The 23,140-nt window shown below is 45.9% G+C and overlaps 7 protein-coding genes across 7 annotated transcripts; 2 read left to right on the forward strand and 5 right to left on the reverse strand.

The window, feature by feature from the left end:
* Positions 1-3,827: 3,827 nt before the first annotated feature.
* On the reverse strand, positions 3,828-4,673 carry C8R40DRAFT_1175417 (uncharacterized protein; the record flags this gene model as incomplete). The annotated part of the gene is made up of 1 exon (XM_046232324.1): positions 3,828-4,673. One exon carries the CDS (start codon positions 4,671-4,673, stop codon positions 3,828-3,830), a length of 846 nt encoding a protein of 281 aa, XP_046081706.1.
* A 4,046-nt stretch (positions 4,674-8,719) lies between these two features.
* Positions 8,720-9,257, reverse strand: C8R40DRAFT_1175419 (uncharacterized protein; the record flags this gene model as incomplete). The annotated part of the gene is made up of 2 exons (XM_046232325.1): positions 8,720-8,912; positions 8,974-9,257. The coding sequence occupies 2 exons, from the start codon at positions 9,255-9,257 to the stop codon at positions 8,720-8,722; spliced, it is 477 nt and encodes a 158-aa protein (XP_046081707.1).
* Positions 9,258-10,895: 1,638 nt separating this feature from the next.
* Positions 10,896-12,684, forward strand: C8R40DRAFT_1257894 (uncharacterized protein; the record flags this gene model as incomplete). The annotated part of the gene is made up of 2 exons (XM_046233789.1): positions 10,896-10,921; positions 10,978-12,684. Exon 2 carries the CDS (start codon positions 11,062-11,064, stop codon positions 12,682-12,684), a length of 1,623 nt encoding a protein of 540 aa, XP_046081708.1. The 5' UTR covers positions 10,896-10,921; positions 10,978-11,061.
* A 781-nt stretch (positions 12,685-13,465) lies between these two features.
* On the forward strand, positions 13,466-15,237 carry C8R40DRAFT_1073135 (uncharacterized protein; the record flags this gene model as incomplete). Its single annotated transcript, XM_046226521.1, has 13 exons — positions 13,466-13,497; positions 13,582-13,616; positions 13,669-13,837; positions 13,890-13,951; positions 14,058-14,098; positions 14,175-14,268; positions 14,380-14,517; positions 14,568-14,583; positions 14,641-14,683; positions 14,744-14,770; positions 14,833-14,867; positions 14,918-15,107; positions 15,196-15,237. The coding sequence occupies 13 exons, from the start codon at positions 13,466-13,468 to the stop codon at positions 15,235-15,237; spliced, it is 924 nt and encodes a 307-aa protein (XP_046081709.1).
* A 350-nt stretch (positions 15,238-15,587) lies between these two features.
* On the reverse strand, positions 15,588-16,610 carry C8R40DRAFT_1240334 (uncharacterized protein). The gene is made up of 4 exons (XM_046233515.1): positions 16,575-16,610; positions 16,274-16,523; positions 16,097-16,218; positions 15,588-16,031 (listed from the first exon to the last, which is right to left on the reverse strand). Exons 2-4 carry the CDS (start codon positions 16,514-16,516, stop codon positions 15,743-15,745), a joined length of 654 nt encoding a protein of 217 aa, XP_046081710.1. The 5' UTR covers positions 16,517-16,523; positions 16,575-16,610; the 3' UTR covers positions 15,588-15,742.
* Positions 16,593-18,692, reverse strand: C8R40DRAFT_1125613 (uncharacterized protein). The gene is made up of 8 exons (XM_046228988.1): positions 18,392-18,692; positions 18,284-18,326; positions 17,977-18,202; positions 17,778-17,880; positions 17,479-17,632; positions 17,256-17,370; positions 17,091-17,177; positions 16,593-17,014 (listed from the first exon to the last, which is right to left on the reverse strand). Exons 1-8 carry the CDS (start codon positions 18,489-18,491, stop codon positions 16,724-16,726), a joined length of 1,119 nt encoding a protein of 372 aa, XP_046081711.1. The 5' UTR covers positions 18,492-18,692; the 3' UTR covers positions 16,593-16,723.
* Positions 18,658-23,137, reverse strand: C8R40DRAFT_634001 (uncharacterized protein). The gene is made up of 26 exons (XM_046235719.1): positions 22,938-23,137; positions 22,826-22,877; positions 22,764-22,772; positions 22,701-22,710; positions 22,627-22,649; positions 22,157-22,575; positions 22,045-22,093; positions 21,927-21,991; positions 21,828-21,869; positions 21,624-21,769; positions 21,546-21,565; positions 21,474-21,495; positions 21,365-21,418; positions 21,245-21,308; positions 21,063-21,188; positions 20,968-20,988; positions 20,891-20,902; positions 20,776-20,840; positions 20,643-20,717; positions 20,578-20,588; positions 20,472-20,519; positions 20,273-20,413; positions 20,056-20,218; positions 19,960-20,003; positions 18,954-19,908; positions 18,658-18,880 (listed from the first exon to the last, which is right to left on the reverse strand). Exons 1-25 carry the CDS (start codon positions 22,964-22,966, stop codon positions 19,006-19,008), a joined length of 2,613 nt encoding a protein of 870 aa, XP_046081712.1. The 5' UTR covers positions 22,967-23,137; the 3' UTR covers positions 18,658-18,880; positions 18,954-19,005.
* Between the last annotated feature and the right edge of the window lie 3 nt (positions 23,138-23,140).

Raw genomic sequence — 23,140 nt, forward strand, 5'->3', positions numbered from 1 at the left:
CGCTTCACCGTCGAAGGCCGCCCGGAGTACGAGCATCTGACCTTAGCGTCGTGACAGGGTTTACAAATAATTGAACTCCTCTTGCCAGCCTGCATCCGGCAAGGGATCTTCTTGTTCCTGCATCGTTCGCAGGGAACTCGCTCATCGTCGTCTTCATCGTCATCATCTCCGCCATCGTCCGGATCTCCGCCGCTAGCCTAAAAAACTTAGAGTTAGTAAGTCGGTGAGGATATGGCAGAAATCACTCACCTCCATCCTCTGTTTGCCCTTGGCTTTCCTAACCACCCGAGGAACTTCTACTTCCACTCGACGAGCGGAAGTAGATGCTTCCCCTGGGGAAGGGCCCCGGCGGTTTCGCGCTGCCGCGGCTGCCGCAATCCTCCTTCTCTTCTCCGCTGCCTCTTCCTCCAATCTTCTGGCATTAGCGGCCCGCTCGGCGACCTCTTGCCTCTGCCTCTCCTCCTCTGCTTTCTGTCTAGCTTCTTCCTCCGCCTTCCTTTTTTCCTCCTTCCTCTTCCGGTTCTTCTCCCTGGTGAGTTGCAATTGGAGCTCGAGCTCCCGTTCCTCGTCAGAAGGATCCGGCGTTGAAGGGCGAGTTGGGGCCGGGGGCGAAGTTGGATGGGCGCCGGTGACCGAAATCGAGCCGACGGTAGTGGTGGTTCGGGTGGTGGTGCGACTAGAGGACATGTGTACTTGGAGTTTTGGGAACTTGGCCATAGCGGCAAAACCTGGCCCTTTTTTATAGGGTCAAAACTACGCACGGACCAGCAAGAAATTTTCTTCGAGTTGTACTCGGTTTACGGTGTACCGAAAATTTTCTTGGATGACTAACGATAATCCCCGGTACCAACGGCTTTTGAAAATTTTCCTGCTGACTGACGGGCCAAATTCCCGATGCTGACGGCCTTTAAAATTTTTCCTTGTTGACCAATCAACTCCCGGTATTAATGGCTTTCGAGGGCTCAAGCCTAAGAGGGGAATACTGTCAAGTCCATGCCGCGGGCCTCCATTCCGCCGCTCGGTATTCCGAAGATCTGCTTTTATTGTAATCTCTTCCTATTGTTCTTTCTCGCTACACATATCCTTTCGTCCTAGTTTCTCATTATTGTCTTTTACTCTTTCGTTCTAGTCTCTCCTTATTGTCTTTTACTCTACCCTGCAGGTACTACTCGTATAGCTCCTAGTAGTTAGTCTGGCGCTCCGCACCGATGCGCCGCTCCGTAGATATAAATACTGCCTGTACGCTACTGTAGTTCCTTAGTTTAATTATCAACTTAGATCGACTTAGATTCCCTCTTTCACTCTGTGCTCCTCTAAGTCTTCAGGCTTACTGCCTTGAAGTTCTCTCTACTCTACCTTAGGACTTATACGTTCTCTGGTTCGCTCCTCGTCACCGGCGTTATCGCCGCTCCGACTTGGCTGCTACTCAGCTCCTCTCTTCTATACTCTTGACCTCCGGGGACATACGGCGTAACGGCGGTGTTGTTAATAACTTCACTACTGTCCCATTCGTATTCCGCACTTAGACACTCTGTGACCTCTGGCACGGTTACACGGGTTGCATGATCTTAACAGCAGCGAGGCGGAGCAACTAAGCAGGTCAGTGAGGCGGAGCGACTAAGCGGAGCAGAGGCAGACTGGTCCCAGATAATGACAGAGATATATTGAGTATCGTAGTCATAGGTAGTAGTAAGTAAGCACATACCTGGTCCCAGATAATGACAGAGAGGTCAAGATAAGGGACCAGGCTGTGGAGGGTTGGCTATATATACATAATCCGGTCTGCGAGAAACAACAATGTAATACTGTACAGTTCAGGAGCAAGGAAGGTGGCGGAAGCCGGTAGAAAGAGAAGATGGGTCAGGTGGATCAGTAATCAATGGGGGTTTGACAGTGATGGGATGATGTATCATACAAGTAAAGGCGTCGAGACAGTGAGAAAAGGAAAATGATAGGGGCTGCGTACTTTATGACAGCAATTAAATGAATACTATGCATAACTAACTCCCTTGATAGAGTATAGGCACAATGGGTGTCTATTGAAAGAGAGAAGCAATTAGTTTAATCAAGATGAATCAGATTGATAGGATTAGAATTGAGGAGAGCTGATTTGCCTCCGGACGAGGTGACGAACAATCGAAGTAAGTGTTGAACAGCAATGACAGCTGAACACCATTTGAGTCATTCTCCAAAAACAATCAAATTAAATGAATATCGAAGTACCTACCTATGTTTGGAGGTAAACTAGGATCTTGGAACCATTATGGACCAAATAAGGACATGAAGAATCAAATTAAATGGTATCTGACCGATTGTAGAAGTTTCCTTGCGGTTCTGAACATTTATTGTATCAAATTAATTGTACTGTGCAACTCTATCTGATGTATCTGGAATACAAGTGATTTTGGGACGACATTGCAGTGCTAATCCGTAAAAAGGAAAGACACACTCCCGCCAGACTGAAGCCTCTTCGCTAGCAGCCATTTGGGCCCGGCACTTGTGAGTATAGGAATGTTGTGTTCTGCTCCTTGTGACTGCAAGAAGTATATCCAGTTGTTGGGTATTTTTCGAACTTAGGATCAGTTGTTGGTCTTAAGGGCAAATCATGCTGTGTGGTTGTGCCAGCACATAGTTCTAGCCCTCTGTAGGGGTCTGTGTGTTTCGGTTTTAATTTACTTTGATTCAAACCCCCAATTCTTGATATACCCATATCAATACAATCAAAGCACAAGTCGTGCTGAATCTACCTTAATCAAAGGAATATACCGAATCCTTAGAACAATTCAAATTGATTGATCGAAGCTTCTTACTTAGCTCTCAAAGCTTTGCGGAACCTTTGCCAAATAAATTTAATAGCAGTGAACTCGCATATTGTGTATTAGATTGGTTGGTTGGAGTGCACATTAGATTCCTTCCTTTCTCTTTCACACAAAAACGAGGCAAGCTCGTTAACAGAGAACAGAGTGAGACATGTGAGGATTAAAAGGAATCGGACAGGTTTGGAGTTGGGTGCTCTTTGTCTACAGTTTGAAGTAAGCAACGATGATTGTTGAGTTATGAGATGGAGCACATATGTATCTTTATGCAAACTCAAACACGCACCTTAAAACATTTATCGAAAGTGCGAAAACAGGTAAAGAGAGACCTGCCAATATAAGAAACAACAGTCATAGGTAGTATCATCAATTCCATTGATATACCACGTACCATAGAAGAGGCTCGCCCCTAGGATGTAGACAACGTCGAAATACGCTGAGAAACCAATCTGGTCTGCTATCTCGTTTTGAGAAACAGTAGGGGAAGACATGAGGCGTTGGGATGAAGAAGGTGAGGCTGCAGGGAACTTGAAACAGCGTTGACTCTGTTCTCATTATATATTAACTTCCCTATGGGACTGCATCTCGAGTAATCAATAGTGATTTTTCTGCGGAGCGGTTCGTGGTATCACACAATCTATCTATCTATCTTAGTCAAGATTGAAGCTTCCGAGTAGAATATAATGCATGTCAATTCAATGGTAGTCCTGATACAAGCAAAGAAACACACATTGACTCTGATGTAACTGTTCAATGCCTTCCATAGAAATGACCCAACGAATAACTTCCTCGCGTTCCAACAGCGTACTCATCAGAATCATGATGGTGAATATGAGGAGATGAATTCCACGAAAAAAAAAGATGTTGGGAGAAGCTCAATGCATGTACTTTGGGGGAAAAGATCTATAATTAGAGATAGAACGGAAATCCTGCTTCAATGCAGGTGAAAAAGAGCATACCTCATAAACGTGTATATTCAATGCATGTTCTATCCTTCCAACACAAACTAAGCTACACTTTTCCTCTGTCTCTCAAATCCTTTGCAATGCCCTCCAACAAATTTTCAATCCTTTCCTGTCTTTCCTCCAACTTCGCCAACCTCTCCGACCACTGCGAAGCACCACCTGCACTCCCCTCCTCCTCCTGAATCTGTCCGGCCGTAGGTATATCCAAGCCCCCACGACTAGACGGGCTCTCCGAAATAACACCATCTGCACCACTCATGACTTCCTGCATCGAAGGAAAGTTCTGCTGAGACCGCGGTTGCTGTTGTTGCACATGCTGAAGATGTCGATTCGGTGTACCCAAGTTATTATTGCTAATATTATTGCTTTGACGAAGAAGCCCAACATTGCTTGTATTACGCCGATGAACTCCCTGCATAGACGACAGCCGTCTTCGTGTTGTTGGCCCGTAGCTAATCAGCGGAGCACCACCCTGTGGTACCGAGGGAACCTGGTCTAGACCTAGGGACTCATCACTCGCAAGAGGGAGATCATCATCAACGACCAAAGGCTGATATATCTGTGCTAAGGGACTGGTGAAACTTTGCGCGGCCTCCATACCTCGACTCATAATTGAGTTGACTCGAGTTCGCGGAGGTAAAGGATGCGGTTGACTTCCTCCTAATTGATCTTGTGAAGATGAAGAAGGACCACCACCAGGAGAAAGATGAGTTTGATTCGCAAACGGTCTATTTTGGGAGGAGTTCGAGGTTCTTCGTCGTTGAAGGGAATTGGATGTGCAAAGATTGGAAGAATTGGATGTCCGCCGTTTGTTTGGAGAAGGTGGGGGGCTGTTCGGTTTTGATGATGTTGATACAGATGTTAGAGAAGAATCCGTACGCTCCGTCCTCATCCAGCCTTTCTGACTTATTTATCTATGCGCACCACTTATTTATCTATGCGTACTTTTTCTTCTACTCGTTACTGCTTACATACTCTACGATCGAGTACTTATTCAGACGCTCCTATTTCGCAGCTTTCCCTCAGTTGTTCTCTACTACAACTGAGGGTAAGTCACACTCATATTTAAGTTAATTATCCATACTGATCCTCATTTATTGAATATATCAGTTGTTCTCTACTACAACTGAGGTTGTTCTCTACTACAACTGAGGTATTCGTTATCCTACAGATTATGAGACTGGTCCCAACGAGCTAAATAGATAAAACCAGAATCGTACTATGTCTTCATCAACCGGAAACCAAACAGCAACCCTTCCTACATTCCCGGAATCGTCTCAGCTGTCCGGACAGGATACTTGGAAGGCGTTCAAAGATAGGGTCGAGCTGAACGTTGAGTTTAGGGGCCTCAAAGGTTATCTCCATGGCACCATCCCTAAACCAAGTCCAGCAACCTATGTCTATACGTCCATCACTCCCTCATTCCCCAGCAGTCTACATCCATCCCCAGAAGAATGGAACCAGCGCGAGCGCTTGGTAGCCGCAATGATTTATCTCAATTGCACTGATCCCATCGGGGTCGGTATCGACCGAGACAACCTTGCGCATGTCACCTATGCATTCCTAATCAACAAATACGAGAGTCGTGATAAAGAGCTGATTCTTCTCGCCGACACTGCCCTCCGCGAACAGAAGTATGACCCCATGACGACTACCATGGAAGACCACGAAAAGAAGATGAACAATCTTCTCAAGAGGCTCCGTAACTTGGGTGGTGCTGTGGATGACTTCCAGTATCGCCTCATTGTCATTAAATCCATGCCGAAAGAATGGAAGGAGAACGTATTGAACATTCCTGGCCGCACAAGCTCTGAGGCCTTCACCTATCTCAAGCACCTCTACATCAACAAGGTGGAACCAGTTGATGATGAGGACCAGTGCATCCAGAAGAAAGTAGCAGCGCTGGTTGCCCAGCACATCACAGCACACCCTGTCATCGCGAGCGCTGTACAGCGCCAAAATCGACCAGTCTGCACCAACCCTTCCTGTCCTAGGAAGCTTGGTCACTCCATCGAGAACTGTTGGGCAAAAGGTGGAGGTGGAGAAGGTAATGCCCCAAAGAGCTGGAAGGACAAGTACGAAAATCGCACCGCCGCATCCAGCTCAACCACTACTGCCTCTAGCGCGGCGATCCTTACCGATCCAGATCCTGTTGACCTCTACATTCACACCAACCATGTCAATGTTTCCGCTAAGCCGGGGACGTCCATCCATCCGACCTTCACAACACTATCCCCTAATGACTCCAATAGACCCGAAAGAACTACCGTTCTAAATTGCGAGAGTCAGAAAAGGGAGAGTGTTAGTGCTAGCGATAACGTACCTATTTATTCCCTTGTATCGAATCCTATCGAGTGCACCGTTTGCAATGGTAATATGCCACTCTACTCTCCACCTGAACCAACCGAGCCTGAGACGTTTCTCGATTCGGCGGTGTCAGAGCATTGCTGGGTAAAAAGGTCGGATTTCATCCATTACGAGACCGTCAGTGGACAAAGTGGAAACAGCGCGATAGCGGGTGATTCTGGCAAGTTCCAGATACCAGGAATTGGTGATGTGAATATCCCAACCCTAGTAGACGGCCTGGAGTGCAATGTGAAACTCAAAGGAGTGAAACACACCCCGGAATTTGCACACAACCTAATCTCAGTATCAACACTCGATAGAGAGGGATATAATGGTGAATGGGGGGAGCGGAAACTCACTGTAAGGACTTCCTCTGGTAAAGTGGTCATGGTTGGGACACAAGTCGGAAACTCAAAAATGTACCGAGTTGACCGGAAAATCTATGCAAGCTCAGCCAGGTCCCACGAAAAACCAACCGATATACATACTTGGCACCGTCGCTTCGGTCATGTCAGAGTCGCAAGAATCCTGAGAATGGCACATCGAAAGTTAGTGGACGGATTGCAAGTAACATCGAAAGAGACACGAGGAATGTGCGAACCTTGTCTATATGGCAAAGCGACGAGACGCCCATTTGACGAGAAACTCATGCATGAGACCAAAGTACTCGAACGGGTGCATATTGACTTATGGGGACCTTCCAGAACTCAGAGTCGAGGCGGGGCCAACTATATGATGCTCTGCTCTGATGGCGCATCCTCCATCCGAGTCCCATATTTCATCTCCAACAAACGGGCAGAGACAACACTCAAACACTTCCATGAGTTTCGCATTATGGCAGAGAACCAGACTGGGGAACGCCTTCGAATCATTCGGATAGACGGTGGGGGTGAATTTGACAACAATCTAATGCAGTCCTACTGCAAAGAGCACGGTATCATCATCGAGAAGATAACCCCCTACTCTTCGGCGGCTAATGGTATGGCGGAACGCGCAAACAGGACAGTGATCGAGGGTACGAGAACTCTACTCGAAGATTCTGGATTATCACCGTCATTCTGGGCAGAAGCAGCAAGTACCTTCATATACGTCGACAGCTTCGTCCCTACTGCTCGTTCACCTGATGTTGTCCCTATGGAACGTTGGACCAAGAAACGCCAGGACGTATCCCACTTACGGCCTTTCGGATGTGAAGCCTGGGCAACATTACCAGAAACCAGAAAAGATGGCAAACTTGCGCGTCAGGCGATTAAAGGTCGTTTGCTTGGATATATGGGCCGCCGGGGCTACAGAATTTGGGTGCCAGAGTGGAAGACTATTATTGAGTCAAGGGATGTCAAATTCGAGGAAGGAATAGCTAAGAGAACTCGGTCTGATGACGAGATCTCTTTCGGTTCCAACGGTGATGCCGAGGACATTAAACCATCAAACGGTGATGCCGAGGTCATTAAATCCGGGGCGCCACTCAAATTAGATTTAGCGCCCTCAACATCAACTCCTCCCTCTCTCTCTCCGCCGTTATCTCCCCTTACACCTATACCTTCTGAACCAGAATCCCTTCCTCAATCTCCTCCTCCTGACTCCATACCCACTACTAAACCTCCAGCTCCCGCATCAACACGTGTCTTACGCGAGCGAACTGGCGGCTCAATGAATGTAGACCAACTTGTCCGGAAGGAAATGGGATGGAATCAACCCGATACCGCCTTTGCGCTCGTCGCCCACGAACCATGGGCTTTCGCATCGACCCATGATGAGAGATGGACACCAAGGAACTTCAAAGAGGCAAAGCTCCGCTGGGACCTCTGGGGTCCACCAGCTCAAGCCGAATACGACGCGTTAATGGAGAAAGAGGTGTGGGAGCTGGTGCCACTACCTCGGGGGGCAAACCTCATGGATGCAATGTGGATATTCACGTCCAAGTGGGGATCACAAGGGGAACTGTTGAAGAGAAAGGCGAGATATGTGGCGAAAGGATATACACAGGTTTATGGTATGGACTACGACGAGACATTCGGCGCCGTGGCTTCGTTATCCTACAACAGATGGTGATAGAGGTAGTTTGTCACTCGGACCAAGTTCAACATCATCCCTAGTATCCAACGCACTAGTATCTAGTTCTTCCTCGATTTCGAAGATCTAAGGAAAAATGAGGAAATCTGCTATTTTTTGCACATTGTCAACTCTTACTGCATCAATATCACTATCAGATCCAGCCAATCCTTCAAAAATAGCTGTAACAACCATCAGATTCTATAACACAAGGAAAAAGCAGGTTAAACTCACACAGTCTTTTTAATTGCCTCGGAAGTGAATCATACGCCCTCTCTGTGACCACTATCAAGGTCCCATAGAATCCTGTAGTCCCGTTATGTTTAGCCTGCCGTTCATACAGTGCAATAATCAGGAGCGCAGGAAGGTTCATGATTCTGATCATGAATACGTTGACCTACACGAGCGACACCGACGAGTGTTGAATACAGAATATTTTCAGTAAACGGACCTTATGGAACCACCTAGGTGTGAGGATATAACTGAGCGGAAGCAGGAAACACAACGCAACCAAGTTTATCGGAGGCTGGTAAGGACCAGTTATCTGCAAGAGCCGCCTGACCAACCGATAATGATCCAATAAAGGGGCTTTGTGAGGGTCATAGAAGTGGATTGGGTTCCGTTTATAGGTCTACTAGAAGATGAAGTGATAGTAGAAGACTCTCGATGGCGAATGATACTTGCATCTGATAGGATCGAGTGACTGCTTTCGGCTTGATACACACACTTTCCCCTAAGCAAAAATACGGCATTGAACGACGAGTGATGAGAGAAACCATGATGTGAGTACGCACGACCAAATCCCATCAATGACCTTCTGACAAGAAGAACTTTTTATAAACCTCTTCGACCTTCCTAGAATCGCCATTTCGATAGCATTCCCAACCCTTTCTTCCAAATCTTCCCTCTCCTCGCGAGCCATTTGCATCACAGTCTCGTCTGCACCGCTATACACCATCCAATTCGTCGTCAAGACCACGGCGAGCTCCAACAGATTGTTTCCGTATTCCCACAAAGTGCGAATTGCCAGGATTTCACAAAGTTCCGCGCGGGTTTGAGATACAAGAGAGGTAGCCATGTTGAAGGAAGACGCCGTTGACATCGAGGCATTCGAGAGCGTCATTTGGTGCCGGTGTTGAGGCTATTGGAGTACTTACTCATCACTGGCGCTGGCTGGAAATACGTTCTATGTTCCACGTTCTACTCATCGAAAACATGTTACACAATTTTCATCAACCCAGCTGGGTTCTCCAACGGCCCACAGCGCCTCTGTCTCTCAATTCCTCCCTCCTTACCCTAGCGGCGGTTCGAAAGCTAAGAGACCAAGCTCGCTGAAGTACCGAGGTAGGTGTTGTAGGATATAGGGATCGCAGGCTATGGGTATTGCAGGCTATGGGCGTTGTAGGATATAAGTGTGGCAGGGTACGGAGATTGCAGAATGGGGAATATAGGTGTCGAGGTGAATGATTGAACATGATGAAGACTGGTGCTGGGGATGGGAAAGGCTACGATTGGCTATTGCGATCGCGATCGCGATATAAGTCGTTTGGGATGTGTGGTCTAGGATGACGCGGAAGGGAGAAGGGAAATACGACGAACACGGAGATGCAATGGTACCTTCGCTTTCTCCTGATTTCGTTGCCTCGAACTCTCTTTCTCTACGTAGGTAAGGGTTTAGAGATGGATGGTATCACCTATTCACCGATTCTCCTGTTCTCCTCGAAGCTACAGCGCTACCGTCCTACTACCGTAATCACCCTTTCCCTCCGCGCCTTCTATAGCCATCGAAACCGCCGACATCGTCCCCGCTCTCATTGCGCTCTGAGCTCCGCGATATTATTGCGGCTCTTGACGTGGTTACATGATCTCCCCACTGTCGTCGCATTTGCGGCTCGTTTACCTTCTCTCAATGGATGGATCCATCCATCCATCTTCGCACTCGTCAAGCGAAATATCGTATAGGCACGTGTGTATATATAACAATCTTCCTGTCCTCCTTGCAACTACTGTCCTCCGCGCCTTCTATGGGTATCGAAGCCACCGACATCGTCCCGCTCTTATTACGATCTGAGCTCCTCGACGTTATTGCGGCTCTCCATCTTCCCTAGATCCATCCATCCCTTTATATCCATCTTCACAGTTATGCTTCGGGTCGTGACTATTATGTAGCTCGTTGGCGTTGACGTTGAACACGAAGCGGTGGTGGCGAAGGCTTGGGATAGATGTAATGCCTGATATCGATGAGGAGTCGGGAGATAGAGATGACGGGGTGGTTTGGAGTCTGGACTGGACTGGCTTGGGTTGTTCTTTGATACATGGTGCGAGAGCGGGTGTTGGATATGCTAAGGGAAGATGGTGTTGGGGAAGTGGAGGTTGGATGTTGGAGGTTTGAGTAAAGGGAGAGGCGTGGTTAAGGAGAGATAAACGGGTTATTGCTGTTGAAATGAAGAGTCGTCGTCGTCGTTCCGTTTTAGAACGCGTATCCAGGGTGTATTCGAGTTGAGCGTTCTCCCTGTGCTAGTCACATCCAATCATAATGTAAAGTGGAACTGAGGGCGGGAGAGCATCGAAACGAGCGTGTGATCAGTAACAAATAATGTGACACGATAACGTGTGACTAACGCGTTTGTTTTCGCTCTTCAACGTACCTTCACCGTCGTCGTCGACCGTCGAATCGCGATGAGTAAAACTGGCCAGTTCAGCACAATGTCGGATGACCAGTTTCGGCATGTTATATCTCAGGTGAGTATCCGAGTCTTTTCCTCTCAGAAGTAGCTTATTAGATGGATTGTATGCAGCTGCCATTGAGTGGTAGACCAACAGCAGGAGCAACAACGCGTGCAACGCGAGGATCGAGCTCGTCTACGCCACAACCACCACCGATGTTGATGTTGGCACCGCCGTCGTATGTGCCGCAGTATCCGCAGGGGCAGCAACAACCGCAAACGCAGACGCAAATGCAACAAACTCAAACTCAAAATCAAACACGATATCAACACTACCAAATCCCCCAACCCCAACCACCCGCGGTAGCTCCAGTCGCACCCGTAGTAGGAACCCCGATATCCTCCTCCGCTCAAGCGTATTTCACATCCTATTCTTCCCGACTCCGAACAGGCGCTACGCTCATCGTTCAACCGACTCTATTTCCAGGTTCCACAACGACCGGCGCCGCACCAGCAGCAAATTCAACTTCCTTTCCTCTCGCGTCCACATCGTCTTCATCCACCCTGGGAACAACAACGCGTCCCACGCGCGCATCCCGTCGATCTCGAGGGACAGTGATCAACTACGCTGAGGTGGACGACGAGGTGGACGACGACGATGGTGACGGTGACGATGCCAAAAAAGACGGAGATCATATCCCCGACGCTGGTGCACTCGATGACGATGTAACCGATGGGGACTTCGTCGGTGGGAGTGGGAGGAGAGTCGGGAGACCGAGTAAACAACAACAACAAGCGAGGGTGGATAGCTCGGATTTAGATCAGAGTTATCTGGGTCAAGTTCCTCCGTCGAGGTTCATCAAGTCAAGGGGATTTTTATCGAACGCTGCGACGGCGCAGGGCGGTCCGATGTTCAGTTTAGATTACGGTCCAAACTACCTTTCTCCCTTGCCCCTTCCCTCTCTCCGGAACCCAAACCCAAATCCAATCCTCATCCCTGTCCGGCTCGAATTCGACGTCCCAGAGCTCGGATTACGCATCCGGGATGTATTTTTGTGGAACCTCCACGAGCCATCGTCGTCGGGGATAACACCAGAGGTATTCGCCGCGCAATTTTGTAGGGACTTGGATATCGGGGTGGATCCGTATGGGGAGATCGTGGCGAGGCAGATTAGGGCACAGGTGGAGGATGCGAGAGGGGAGGCGTGGGTTGGGTGGATGGATTCCTTGTCTGTGCTTGTTGAAGACCACGACGACGACGACGAAGAAGAAGACCTCGACCAACACCAAAACTCACTCACCCAAAACACCGAATGCCGCGTCATCCTCTCCCTCGACGTCCAAATCTCCACCCACCACCTAACAGACCACATCGAATGGGACCTCCTCTCCCCTCTCACCCCCGAAGCCTTCTCTCTCCAACTCTGTGCCGACCTCGGCCTATCCGGGGAAGCCATCCCTCTCATCGCACATGCGGTACACGAGGAACTGTGTCGTCACAGACGCGACGTCGTTGATTGGGGTGTTCTCGGTGCCCACCCTCCGTTGAACTCCAACAACTCGAACTCGGGTATAGGTGGTAGCGTTGGTGACTCGGAAGGAACAGTCAAAGACCGAACAGGGCTGGGTTTAGGATCTCTCGGACGCCCAGCGCGAGAACGAGACGGGCGGTACCCGAAGCCCCTACGGAGCGCGTGGAGGGATTGGGCGGAGGCGGAGGAGTATGCGACGCGTTGGGAGGTGTTGAGTCCCGAGGAGGTCGAGCGGAGGGAGGTTGAGAGGGAGAGGGCAGGGAGGAGGTTGAGGAGGGAGACGAGTAAGTGGAGGTCGAGGAGGTGATTGTAGGGTTTGATTATTCTAGGGACAATACAACAGCTCTTCTTCCTCCTCCTCCGATACATTCTCTGAACATCCTCTAAACATCCTTCTGTATCCATTCCATGAATCCTGCCCATGGGATGATCCAGACTTCAATGACGAACCCAGCGAGAGATTTGGATAAACATCGAGAGATCCGGAATAAACGTCATATCCCGGGAAAAACAATCAAGACTAAGTGTAAGGAAAGCCTTTTCAATCTTTAATTTTTGACTTTTCAACTTCGACTTGGGATTCCGGAAAGACATTCCATGGATGGAATGGATGGGGACAACCTATGTATACGCTGAAGAGATCATGTATATATATGCTCGAGTTCTCACTTGGGAGGACATCCTCTAAAAGCTCCACCACCCCCTCCCAGGCAGTGTGGTCGTGCTTATACTAATGTAGGAGGGGACTGCCAGAGGAATTAATCCCGCCCCTGGAGCTGAGAAGGAGTCTCAACTCACAACAGCATTTTACAGCAACTCCTGTTGGGTTATATCTCATTTGAGATTTAGAATTCCTGGACTTGGGAACTGAGTTGCCATTGCAATTCTGGAAGTACTCACACAACTGCAGTTTCAACTTGACCGACCTGAACTGTTGTAATCCACACTTATAAAAGCAGGGCATTTGGAGACTGAACAACACAATAACTCTTTTACCACATTTACCAATATCACACAGACACTGTTTCAACTCTCTGCATTATCTATCACTTTGGATTAACTTCCTGGATTTTCCAAATATTGCCACGATGGATGATATTCTTTTCCAAATTGAATCTTGGTAAATAAATTGCATGATACCTATTGATAGTCTGTACTCATAGTTTTTTCTTCACATTATTCGACTTTGATTCTTTGGAACAAGGTTGTTGAGCAATTATGCTGAGGCTGCTGTTATTAGTGAGCAATTTATCTTGTGTTTCAACTACACCCTTGATTATATTTCTTTTAGCACTATGTGTTGCAGACCATATTGAGACATGGCCCAGAGAATTTAGCTCAATATGGAAAAGAAAATTAACTGGAATTTCAGTACTGTTCCTGGTGAACAGATACATGTTGCTCTTGAATCTTATAATTCAAGCAATATCTGCTTTTCCTGGAAATGGAACAGATAAACAGTAAGTTATGACTTTTCTAATACATGTTGTTCCGGTACTAATATAACAAAAGGTGCCAAGCATTAAATACGATATTTTCAATTTTTGCAATTTTGTCCATAGTTGCAGCCAATGGTGTGTCGTCAATCTTACCTCAATGACCTCCACTCACCTGTATAAGTTCTTTTTGCCCTGAGGGTTTATGCAATATATAGTAGAAATAAAGTGATTTTGGGAATAGCTTCTGCATTCATCATTTCAAGATTTGCACTTGATGTAGTGGTAAGTGTCATTATTACTGAGTCAGCAGGGATTGGCTGCTTGTATTTCATTGTCCAGTGACCCATTTTGTGCATAGAGCACAGTACTAGAAGTTGGTGTTTCCACAATTGGATCACCATTTCAAAACCTCTCAAGGTGTGGGCTTGGCATTAATAATTTAGATCAATACAGTCAGTAAGCACCAGTTTCTTAGATCTTTTACAAATATTTGATTTCACATCTTCTAGAAGTGTGAAATAACCATGGACATGCAACGATATTCTAATTGTTAATTTTTCTAGTTGAACTGGCTATTCCACTGTTGGCATTGGGATATGACATTTTCATCTTCATTCTAACTGCTATAAAGACTGTGCAACATTCACTGGAAATGCAAAGGCTCAATCAGTCTAGTATTACACAAATAATCATCCGTGATGGTAATTCTTGTATATATTGTTCTGAGAATGATGCTCAAGATTTCTAATAGGGACTTTGTATTTCCTGTATGTTCTATTCCATTATTTGAACCGAGAAATATAACTGATATTGAGTATTTTAAGACTCATGCTTGTAGTGGCTATTATTCTTGCTATCTTCAGTGTGGTCAGTTTTCAAAATTTTCTAAAAGTTTTTGAGTGCATTATATTTATGGAATCCCTCAAGGTATCATTGAAGTCTGGAAATACCAATGTACGTCATTGTATCCAAAAATGTTCTGGATTATTGCAAAATACACTCTCCATTTACAACAGAATTTTGAAAACTTTGTTGCACCATTCTTTGATATGTGAATCAATCTTTCATTGGTGGTCATATTCTTTCTAATTCATTTCCCAGATTGCCCAACCTTCTCATCAGCCGCCTGATGCTCAACTTGCACACATATTCTGAACCTGGAAACTCTACAATATCACAAGGGCAACAGACCCATGTATCATCATTGAACTTTGCTTCCAACCAGATGTTGGGGAATATTGGAGCTCCATTAGATGGAGAATCTTTCAATGAGGAAGAAGAAGAAGAGAGAGTAGAAATAGAAGCTATTGGTGGGCAACATGACAGGTCTGGTGAGCCTGAAAGGCTGACTGAATATGATCATGTCATATATATTCAAGCTGGTGATTGTGCAGCCTCCAGAGCATAAGGAAGGCTTCTGAACTTGAATGTTTACCATTTGTTTCAACAAAATATTGAAATTTTTCTTGCGCTTTGAAATATGTATATTTATTTGATTCATGGTTCTTTCATCCTTCCCACAATACCTGATTCAATTATTTATTTATTTAGCTTGGGGATTGTTGTCAAATTGACATGAGTCAATCAGGACAGTCTAGTATGATGTCGTCATCAATTCAAACAAGTAATATCTCAGTTTTTTCACAGAGGAAGTAGCTAATTAAATATAGCTGCTATTAGGTGGAGGTGCAACAGGTTGAACAAGAGTAGAAACAACACATGGGATGCCAAGGTTGAGTTCTTCAACACCTCAACCACTGCCAATGTTGATGTTGATACTCCCATCTTTTCACTTCAACTTTATCACCCTTCCCATCATTCCTCCCAGAAGTATATTCCACAGCCCAATACAAAAGCCCCACATCCTCCATTGTCGCTCCTCCCCTGCCAAACCCAGTACACGTCTTGACAAAATCTGCACCAGCTTCAGCAGCGATGAATGCTCCAGCAATTTTTTTCGGAGTCGGAGAGAAATATAGTTTCCAGGATGACTTTTAGGTTAACTTTTCTCATAGCTTCTTCACCTGGTTGGGTGAGGGACAACTTGGAGGATTGTAGATCGTGTTGATGGAGCTGAGGCTGGTAGACGTGGCATGCTTCAGCAACAGCACAAATATCATCAAAAACAGTGGTGTAAGATTGGTATTTGAGTGCGCCAATATTTATTACCATATCGATTTCGCGCGCGCCATTGAAGATGGTGTCTTGGGCTTCGCTTTGTAGTAAGTAGGTAAGATCGATATTGAGTGTGAGGTGTTATTATCATAGTGTTGAACTCACAACATTTTTACAGCCGTAGTATTTTCCCCGAGGGGAAACCCAATCACTGCACATGGAATAGATTTGGATCCGCGTAATCGTTCAGCAACTTGTTTAATGTGGACTCCGTTCATGCAGCATGACTAGACTTTGCCCACATACACTGTGTACACACGCAGATGCAAAATAAAGCCTTACCTTGAACCCATAGCTTATCGCCTCATAGCACAAAACATCAATCTGTGCTGAAGTAGCATCCGGTTTCAATAGAGTATGATCAATAGTCGAAGGGAATAAAGGATCCAATGGGTGTGTTATGGTTATGAACTTGGTCTGGGTACCACCAGTGTGTGCTGCTACTGTACCATTGTTATCAGTGTTCTTGAGTTGGGAAATCTTTTCCTCAATGGCAATTTCCCATTCCTTATCTGTGAGAGCCATGCTAGCACTGTGGATATCGGTACTGACTTGACTGGAATGATACAAGCAAAGTTCTCACCCTTGGTTTCTTTCAATTCTCAGCACGTCTTTTGGTGGTATGGATCAGGGATACATGAATGACAGAATACTCAAGTTGCCAATAAATAGCAGCAAGGAAGGATCTTACACAAATAAAATAACCAGAGCGGTAGTCCTCTGAGTCCCTTTCTAGTTTGTCACCACCTTGTAGCTTCGATCCTCCTGCTCAAGTTCACTACTAGATGCTGACATTGTGGTGAAGAACCCATTCCCATAATCCCCAGATGCCGACTGCTCCGACTCGCCGGATACAAATTGTCCAGGTGCAAACCAGATTGTACTACGCTTCGGCAAGGCTCCAACTCCTTTCTCAACATCTTGCATTAAAGGCTCTCTATGGCTTCCAACCACTGCCGAAGAGATTTCCAAAATGGATTTTTGGGAAGCAATAATTGAGATTACGAGTGCTGAGTGTGTTCCCTATGTGTAAAGATGAGGTACGGTACCGGATCGACATTGAAAAGAAAAAAGTGGCGAGGTAGGGGAAGAAGCTCACTGCAAAAAAGGATGTAAACTGGGCCACAATTGCACGACCGAGTACTGAAGGTGCATTGTCGTCTACAGTCAACGTTCCATTTGCTGCCTAGGTAACCCAGACATTCATGAGTGAGCGTCAAAACTACGTTGGACTATTTCATCCATCAAGTAATAAAAACCCCACCTGAACTGCACAGTAAAATAAACCACACTCAACAAGGGAAAGCAAAATTTTGAATGACACATTCTTGTTCACTTGATCTCGAGACATTGTTTTCTTGATCGACTGTCGGAAGAGCCTAACATGCAAGTTATTACAAGTGTTTAGTATGATTAGCATCAAAAATGTGTCAAGGACAATGAAAACTCAATGGGAAAAGTGAAAAGATCAAGTTTCCCTGACATACCAAGCTTTACTCATAATACAGCTCGTCGCCGCGAGATTCACAGCTAATGAGACAAACATACTTGAAGCATCGCCCTTCAAGAATCCATTTCCGCTTGCTCCCTTGTTGCTTGTGAGGATGATGGAGAAATTTGTCACATCGTATATTGATGCAGCTGAGATTGCAAATAATATTCCCAGTCAATGATTATTGTATGCCAGAAGATCGCAGGAGGATTTGGAGGGGATTGGAGACCAGGAGGTCAACATAGGTAGTAGTATGAAGGAGTAGTCTGTGGTAAACTCAGTATGTCAACTGACCTGCACTTCCAGCTAACAGTACACACAACGTATACCGCACAGCTCTCGAATGGGACCAAAGAACAGAGGCGCGCCACACGACAATCACATCCCCGGCAAAGAACTAGAAAACAATCAAAAAGGTATCCAGATTTCGAATATCAGCAAACTCAATGATTCATCACTTCAGAGTATCAATTCTCCAACAAGGTTTACTTACATTGATAACCTGAAAAATCAGGGAAGCGATCCCATAGGGCTCTGCCCTCGCGGATGCGCTAGCCATTCGATCAAGATATGAGATACTATCACTAGGAGATTGAGACCAAGACAACCCGGTGAGGGTCTCCCCGACATTGGTGATGAATTGCCCGGTAACGGAGAACAGAGTGAGACATGTGAGGATTAAAAGGAATCGGACAGGTTTGGAGTTGCATGCTCTTTGTCTACGGTTTGAAGTAAGAACAATGATTGTTAAGTTATGAGATGGAGCACATATGTATGTTTATGCAAACTCAAACACACACCTTAAGACATTGATCGAAAGTGCGAAAACAGGTAAAGAGAGACCTGCCAATATAAGAAACACAAGTCATAGGTACTAGTATCATCAATCACATTGATATACCACGTGCCATAGAAGAGGCTCGCTCCTAGGATGTAAACAACGTCAAAATACGCTGAAAAACCAATCTGGTCTGCTATCTCGTTTTCAGAAACAGTAGGGGAAGACATGAGGCGTTGGGATGAAGAAATTGAGGCTGCAGGGAAACAGCGTTGACTCCGTTCTCATTATATATTAACTTCCCTATGGGACCGCATCTTAAGTAATCAATAGTGGTTTTTCTGCGGAGCGGTTCGTGGTATCACACAATCTATCTATCTATCTTAGTCAAGATTGAAGCTTCCAAGTAGAATATAATGCATGTCAATTCATCGGTAGTCCTGATACAAGCAAAGAAACACACATTGACTCTGATGTAACTGTTCAATGCCTTCCATAGAAATGACCCAACGAATAACTTCCTCGCGTTCCAACAGCGTACTCATCAGAATCATGATGGTGAATATGAGGACATGAATTCCACGAAAAAAAAGATGTTGGGAGAAGCTAAATGCATATACTTTGGGGGGAAAAGATCTATAATTAGAAATAGAACGGAAATCCTGCTTCAATGCAGGTGAAAAAGAGCATACCTCATAAACGTGTATATTCAATGCATGTTCTATCCATCCAACACATACTAAGCTACACTTTCCCTCTGTCCCTCAAATCCCTCGCAATGCCCTCCAACAAATTTTCAATCCTTTCCTGTCTTTCCTCCAACTTCGCCAACCTCTCTGACCACTGCGAAGCACCACCTGCACTCCCCTCCTCCTCCTGAATCTGTCCGGCCGTAGGTATATCCAAGCCCCCACGACTAGACGGGCTCTGCCCAGGTGGGCTCTCCGAGATAACGCCATCTGCACCACTCATAACTTCCTGCATCGAAGGAAAATTCTGCTGAGACCGCTGTTGCTGTTGTTGCACATGCTGAAGATGTCGATTCGGTGTACCCAAGTTATTATTGCTTTGACGAAGAAGCCCAACATCGCTTGTATTACGCCGATGAGCTCCCTGCATAGACGACAGTCGTCTTCGTGTTGTCGGCCCGTAGCTAATCAGCGGAGCACCACCCTGTGGTACCGAGGGAACCTGGTCTAGGGACTCATCACTCGCAAGAGGGAGATCGTCATCAACGACCAAAGGCTGATATATCTGTGCTAAGGGACTGGTGAAACTTTGCGCGGCCTCCATACCTCGACTCATAATTGAGTTGACTCGAGTTCGTGGAGGTATAGGATGCGGTTGACTTCCTCCTAATTGATCTTGTGAAGATGAAGAAGGACCACCACCAGGAGTAAGATGAGTTTGATTCGCAAACAGTCTATTTTGGGAGGAGTTCGAGGTTCTTCGTTGTTGAAGGGAATTGGATGTGCGACGATTGGAAGAATTGGATGTCCGCCGTTTGCTTGGAGAAGGTGGGGGGCTGTTCGGTTTTGATGATGTTGATACAGATGGTGATAGAGGTGGTTTGTCACTCGGACCAAGTTCAACATCATCCCTAGTATCCAACGCACTAGTATCTACTTCTTCCTCGATTTCGAAGATCTAAGGAAAAATGAGGACATCTGCTATTTTTTGCACATTGTCAACTCTTACTGCATCAATATCACTATCAGATCCAGCCAATCCTTCAAAAATAGCTGTAACAACCATCAGATTCTATAACACAAGGAAAAAGCAGGTTAAACTCACACAGTCTTTTTAATTGCCTCGGAAGTGAATCATACGCCCTCTCTGTGACCACTATCAAGGTCTCATAGAATCCTGTAGTCCCGTTATGTTTAGCCTGCCGTTCATACAGTGCAATAACCAGGAGCGCAGGAAGGTTCATGATTCTGATCATGAATACGTTGACCTACACGAGCGACACCGATGAGTGTTGAATACAGAAAATTTTCAGTAAATAGACCTTATGGAACCACCTAGGGGTGAGGATATAACTTAGCGGAAGCATGAAGCATAACGCAACCAGGTTTATCGGAGGCTGGTAAGAGAACAAGGAGTCTGCTTTTACGCCTTCAATCGTGGACACGGCTTTTCTGAACATGGCCTGGCGTTAAGGACGTGAAATCAACAGTAATTCCATGAATGGAGATGAGGACACTCACCTCCGCAGCGGCGTCTTCGTTTATTGTCGCGAAAGTGTTGGAAAGAATCTAGCAAAAAAAAAAATTGAGGATACGGTATAGCTTATTCAATCGACAAGGAACTCACAGACACGAGGACTGAACAGGATATTGTAAACAATGAGCGCCATAATCTTTTTGAGAACCACATACCAGTCAGCAGGAGAGTATTACTGAGCATAGCGTATGTGACCATAAGCACTGGCCCGAAAACTTGATGAAATTGAGCTGGAAATATAGATTATGTTTTGGACAGAACCGTATTAATCAAGGAAAAGCAACTTACTCGACCGTTCAAAACCACTGGCATCTAATCCGAACCAAAGGTCAAGCATCCACCAAGCAATGGTCCTTTGTGTTGATTAGTGATAAGCTGTTGTGTATCGAAAAGGCAGACGTACCCAGCACTGTATCTGAAGATGGTCTAGTTATTGAGAACACCGCTAATCATATTATCTAAGAGCGTGGCATGACATACTGTGCTTCATTGCGGCTTAACCTACATGATGAGAACCAAGAAAAGAGGTGTAAATTCAGTTAGGAACTGTGTTCATTGAATATAGCTTGACGCACGTCCAAAGAGCATACAGAAAACCACAAAAGCAGAACGCAGCGATCAGCATGAGCACAACGAATTGCGTAATCATAGCTCTCAATGAAAGGACCATTAGATTATTGCGAAGCGTGACAAATGCCAGTCTGATACAAAGTCAATCACCATCAATGTATGATAATGTTAGCTCGAAAGTGCTAACCTCGGAAACATCAAGCAAGCGATGAGAGCAAGACAGTCTATACCGGTAGAACGCGCCCAAAGACCTATACTTAGACTGTCGATTGACTGTTCCGAAAGAAACCAAAACGGGACGACAAACTATGGTGAAATACTCCATAAAGCCTGAGGATAGCATAAAGCATAAAGGTCGTTACTGAAACCGAGTTTGATCACCTAACTGGACATTTTAGATGGAATTAAGAGTTTACCAAAAGCGAGATCGAAGCCATTCTATAAGAGGTAGGTCAGTTCTATCTCCTTCGCAAAGGTAGATAGCTTACCCAAGTACCCTTAAAGTACACTATACGCCGACAATTCGAAATGATGCTCAGAGAATCACCAGACATGGGTATACGCACCTTGTATACCATGTTCTTGCATTGCAGCAACCTTTTCGAGACAGAATCCAAGAGCATATACCATGAAGATTACCTCGGGAGCATTCAACTCGTCTCGGGTGTTCCATTCGATAGCGAGGATAAAGAGCACGAAAAGAATCAAGAAGCTAACGAGAACAGTTAGCTTTTTGGACTGTAGGTCTCTTTTCGTCTTGAATCACGTACTTGGTGTATTCCAAAACCGACCGAATGAAAGGTACCTTGAGACTGTTATCAACGGACGTTCAGCCAGGACCAGTTATCTGCAAGAGCTGCCCGACCAACCGATAATGATCCAATAAAGGGGCTTTGTGAGGGTCATAGAAGTGGATTGGGTTCCGTTTATAGGTCTACTAGAAGATGAAGTGATAGTAGAAGACTCTCGATGGCGAATGACACTTGCATCTGATAGGATCGAGTGACTGCTTTCGGCTTGATACACACACTTTCCTCTGAACGGAAATACGGCATTGAACGACGAGAGTGATAAGAGAAACCATGATGTGAGTACGCACGACCAAATCCCATCAATGACCTTCTGACAAGAAGAACTTTTTATAAACCTCTTCGACCTTCCTAGAATCGCCATTTCGATAGCATTCCCAACCCTTTCTTCCAGATCTTCCCTCTCCTCGCGAGCCATTTGCATCACAGTCTCGTCCGCACCGCTATACACCATCCAACTCGTCGTCAAGACCACGGCGAGCTCCAACAGATTGTTGCCGTACTCCCGCAATGTGCGTATTGCCAGGATTTCACAAAGTTCTGCGCGGGTTCGAGATACAGGAGAGGTAGCCATGTTTTGATCACGAGAAAAGTATACTCGGTTGAGTAGGAAGCAAAAGACAACGGACATGTTCCCGTCTCGCTGCATTGCGCCGTATTTCTCCACCAGTGGACGAATGAGGGTGTAAGTCAGGTCGGGAGCAGTGAGCTAGTGCAAGAATGTTTGGGAAATGTCTAAAGGACGAAAGGAAAAACATACTGCATCGTATGAAAGCGGGGTGTCTACAAGAGGTATTAATTCCGCTACTTGAGTAGTTAGGGCAGAGCACTCACCGATGAAATGCTAACTCCCAGCCCCGTCAAAAAATAACTGTTTGAGATGAAATCGAGACGCACTATGATATCCTGTTACATTGATCAGGATAATGAAAAGATATTAGATATGAAATCAAACTCACGGAACGAATACTGTGAATAATTGGATACACTGGTGTTGCATCAACCTCTTGTCTTTGTAAATATTTTCTTCGTAAGAATGATAGAAATAGGAACATGGAGTGCAGAACTTACGGCGAAAGAAGAGGCTGAGTCTCTGACATTTTCAGAGAAAAGCCAAAGAAGCCGAAGAGAAGTAATTAGTACTAATAGTATATCAGTGTGGGGGAAAAGCCAAAGGCAAAAAAAAGCGCGCGTCTGTGACCGTCGTTATGAGGTCATAACCCAGACGCGTCGCCATGTGACCGGTCCCCGAAAGCGGCGCGTGCCGGGACCTT

Source organism: Lentinula edodes, assembly GCF_021015755.1.
Source record: "Lentinula edodes strain Le(Bin) 0899 ss11 chromosome Unknown C8R40scaffold_43, whole genome shotgun sequence".
NCBI classification, from domain to species: domain Eukaryota; kingdom Fungi; phylum Basidiomycota; class Agaricomycetes; order Agaricales; family Omphalotaceae; genus Lentinula; species Lentinula edodes.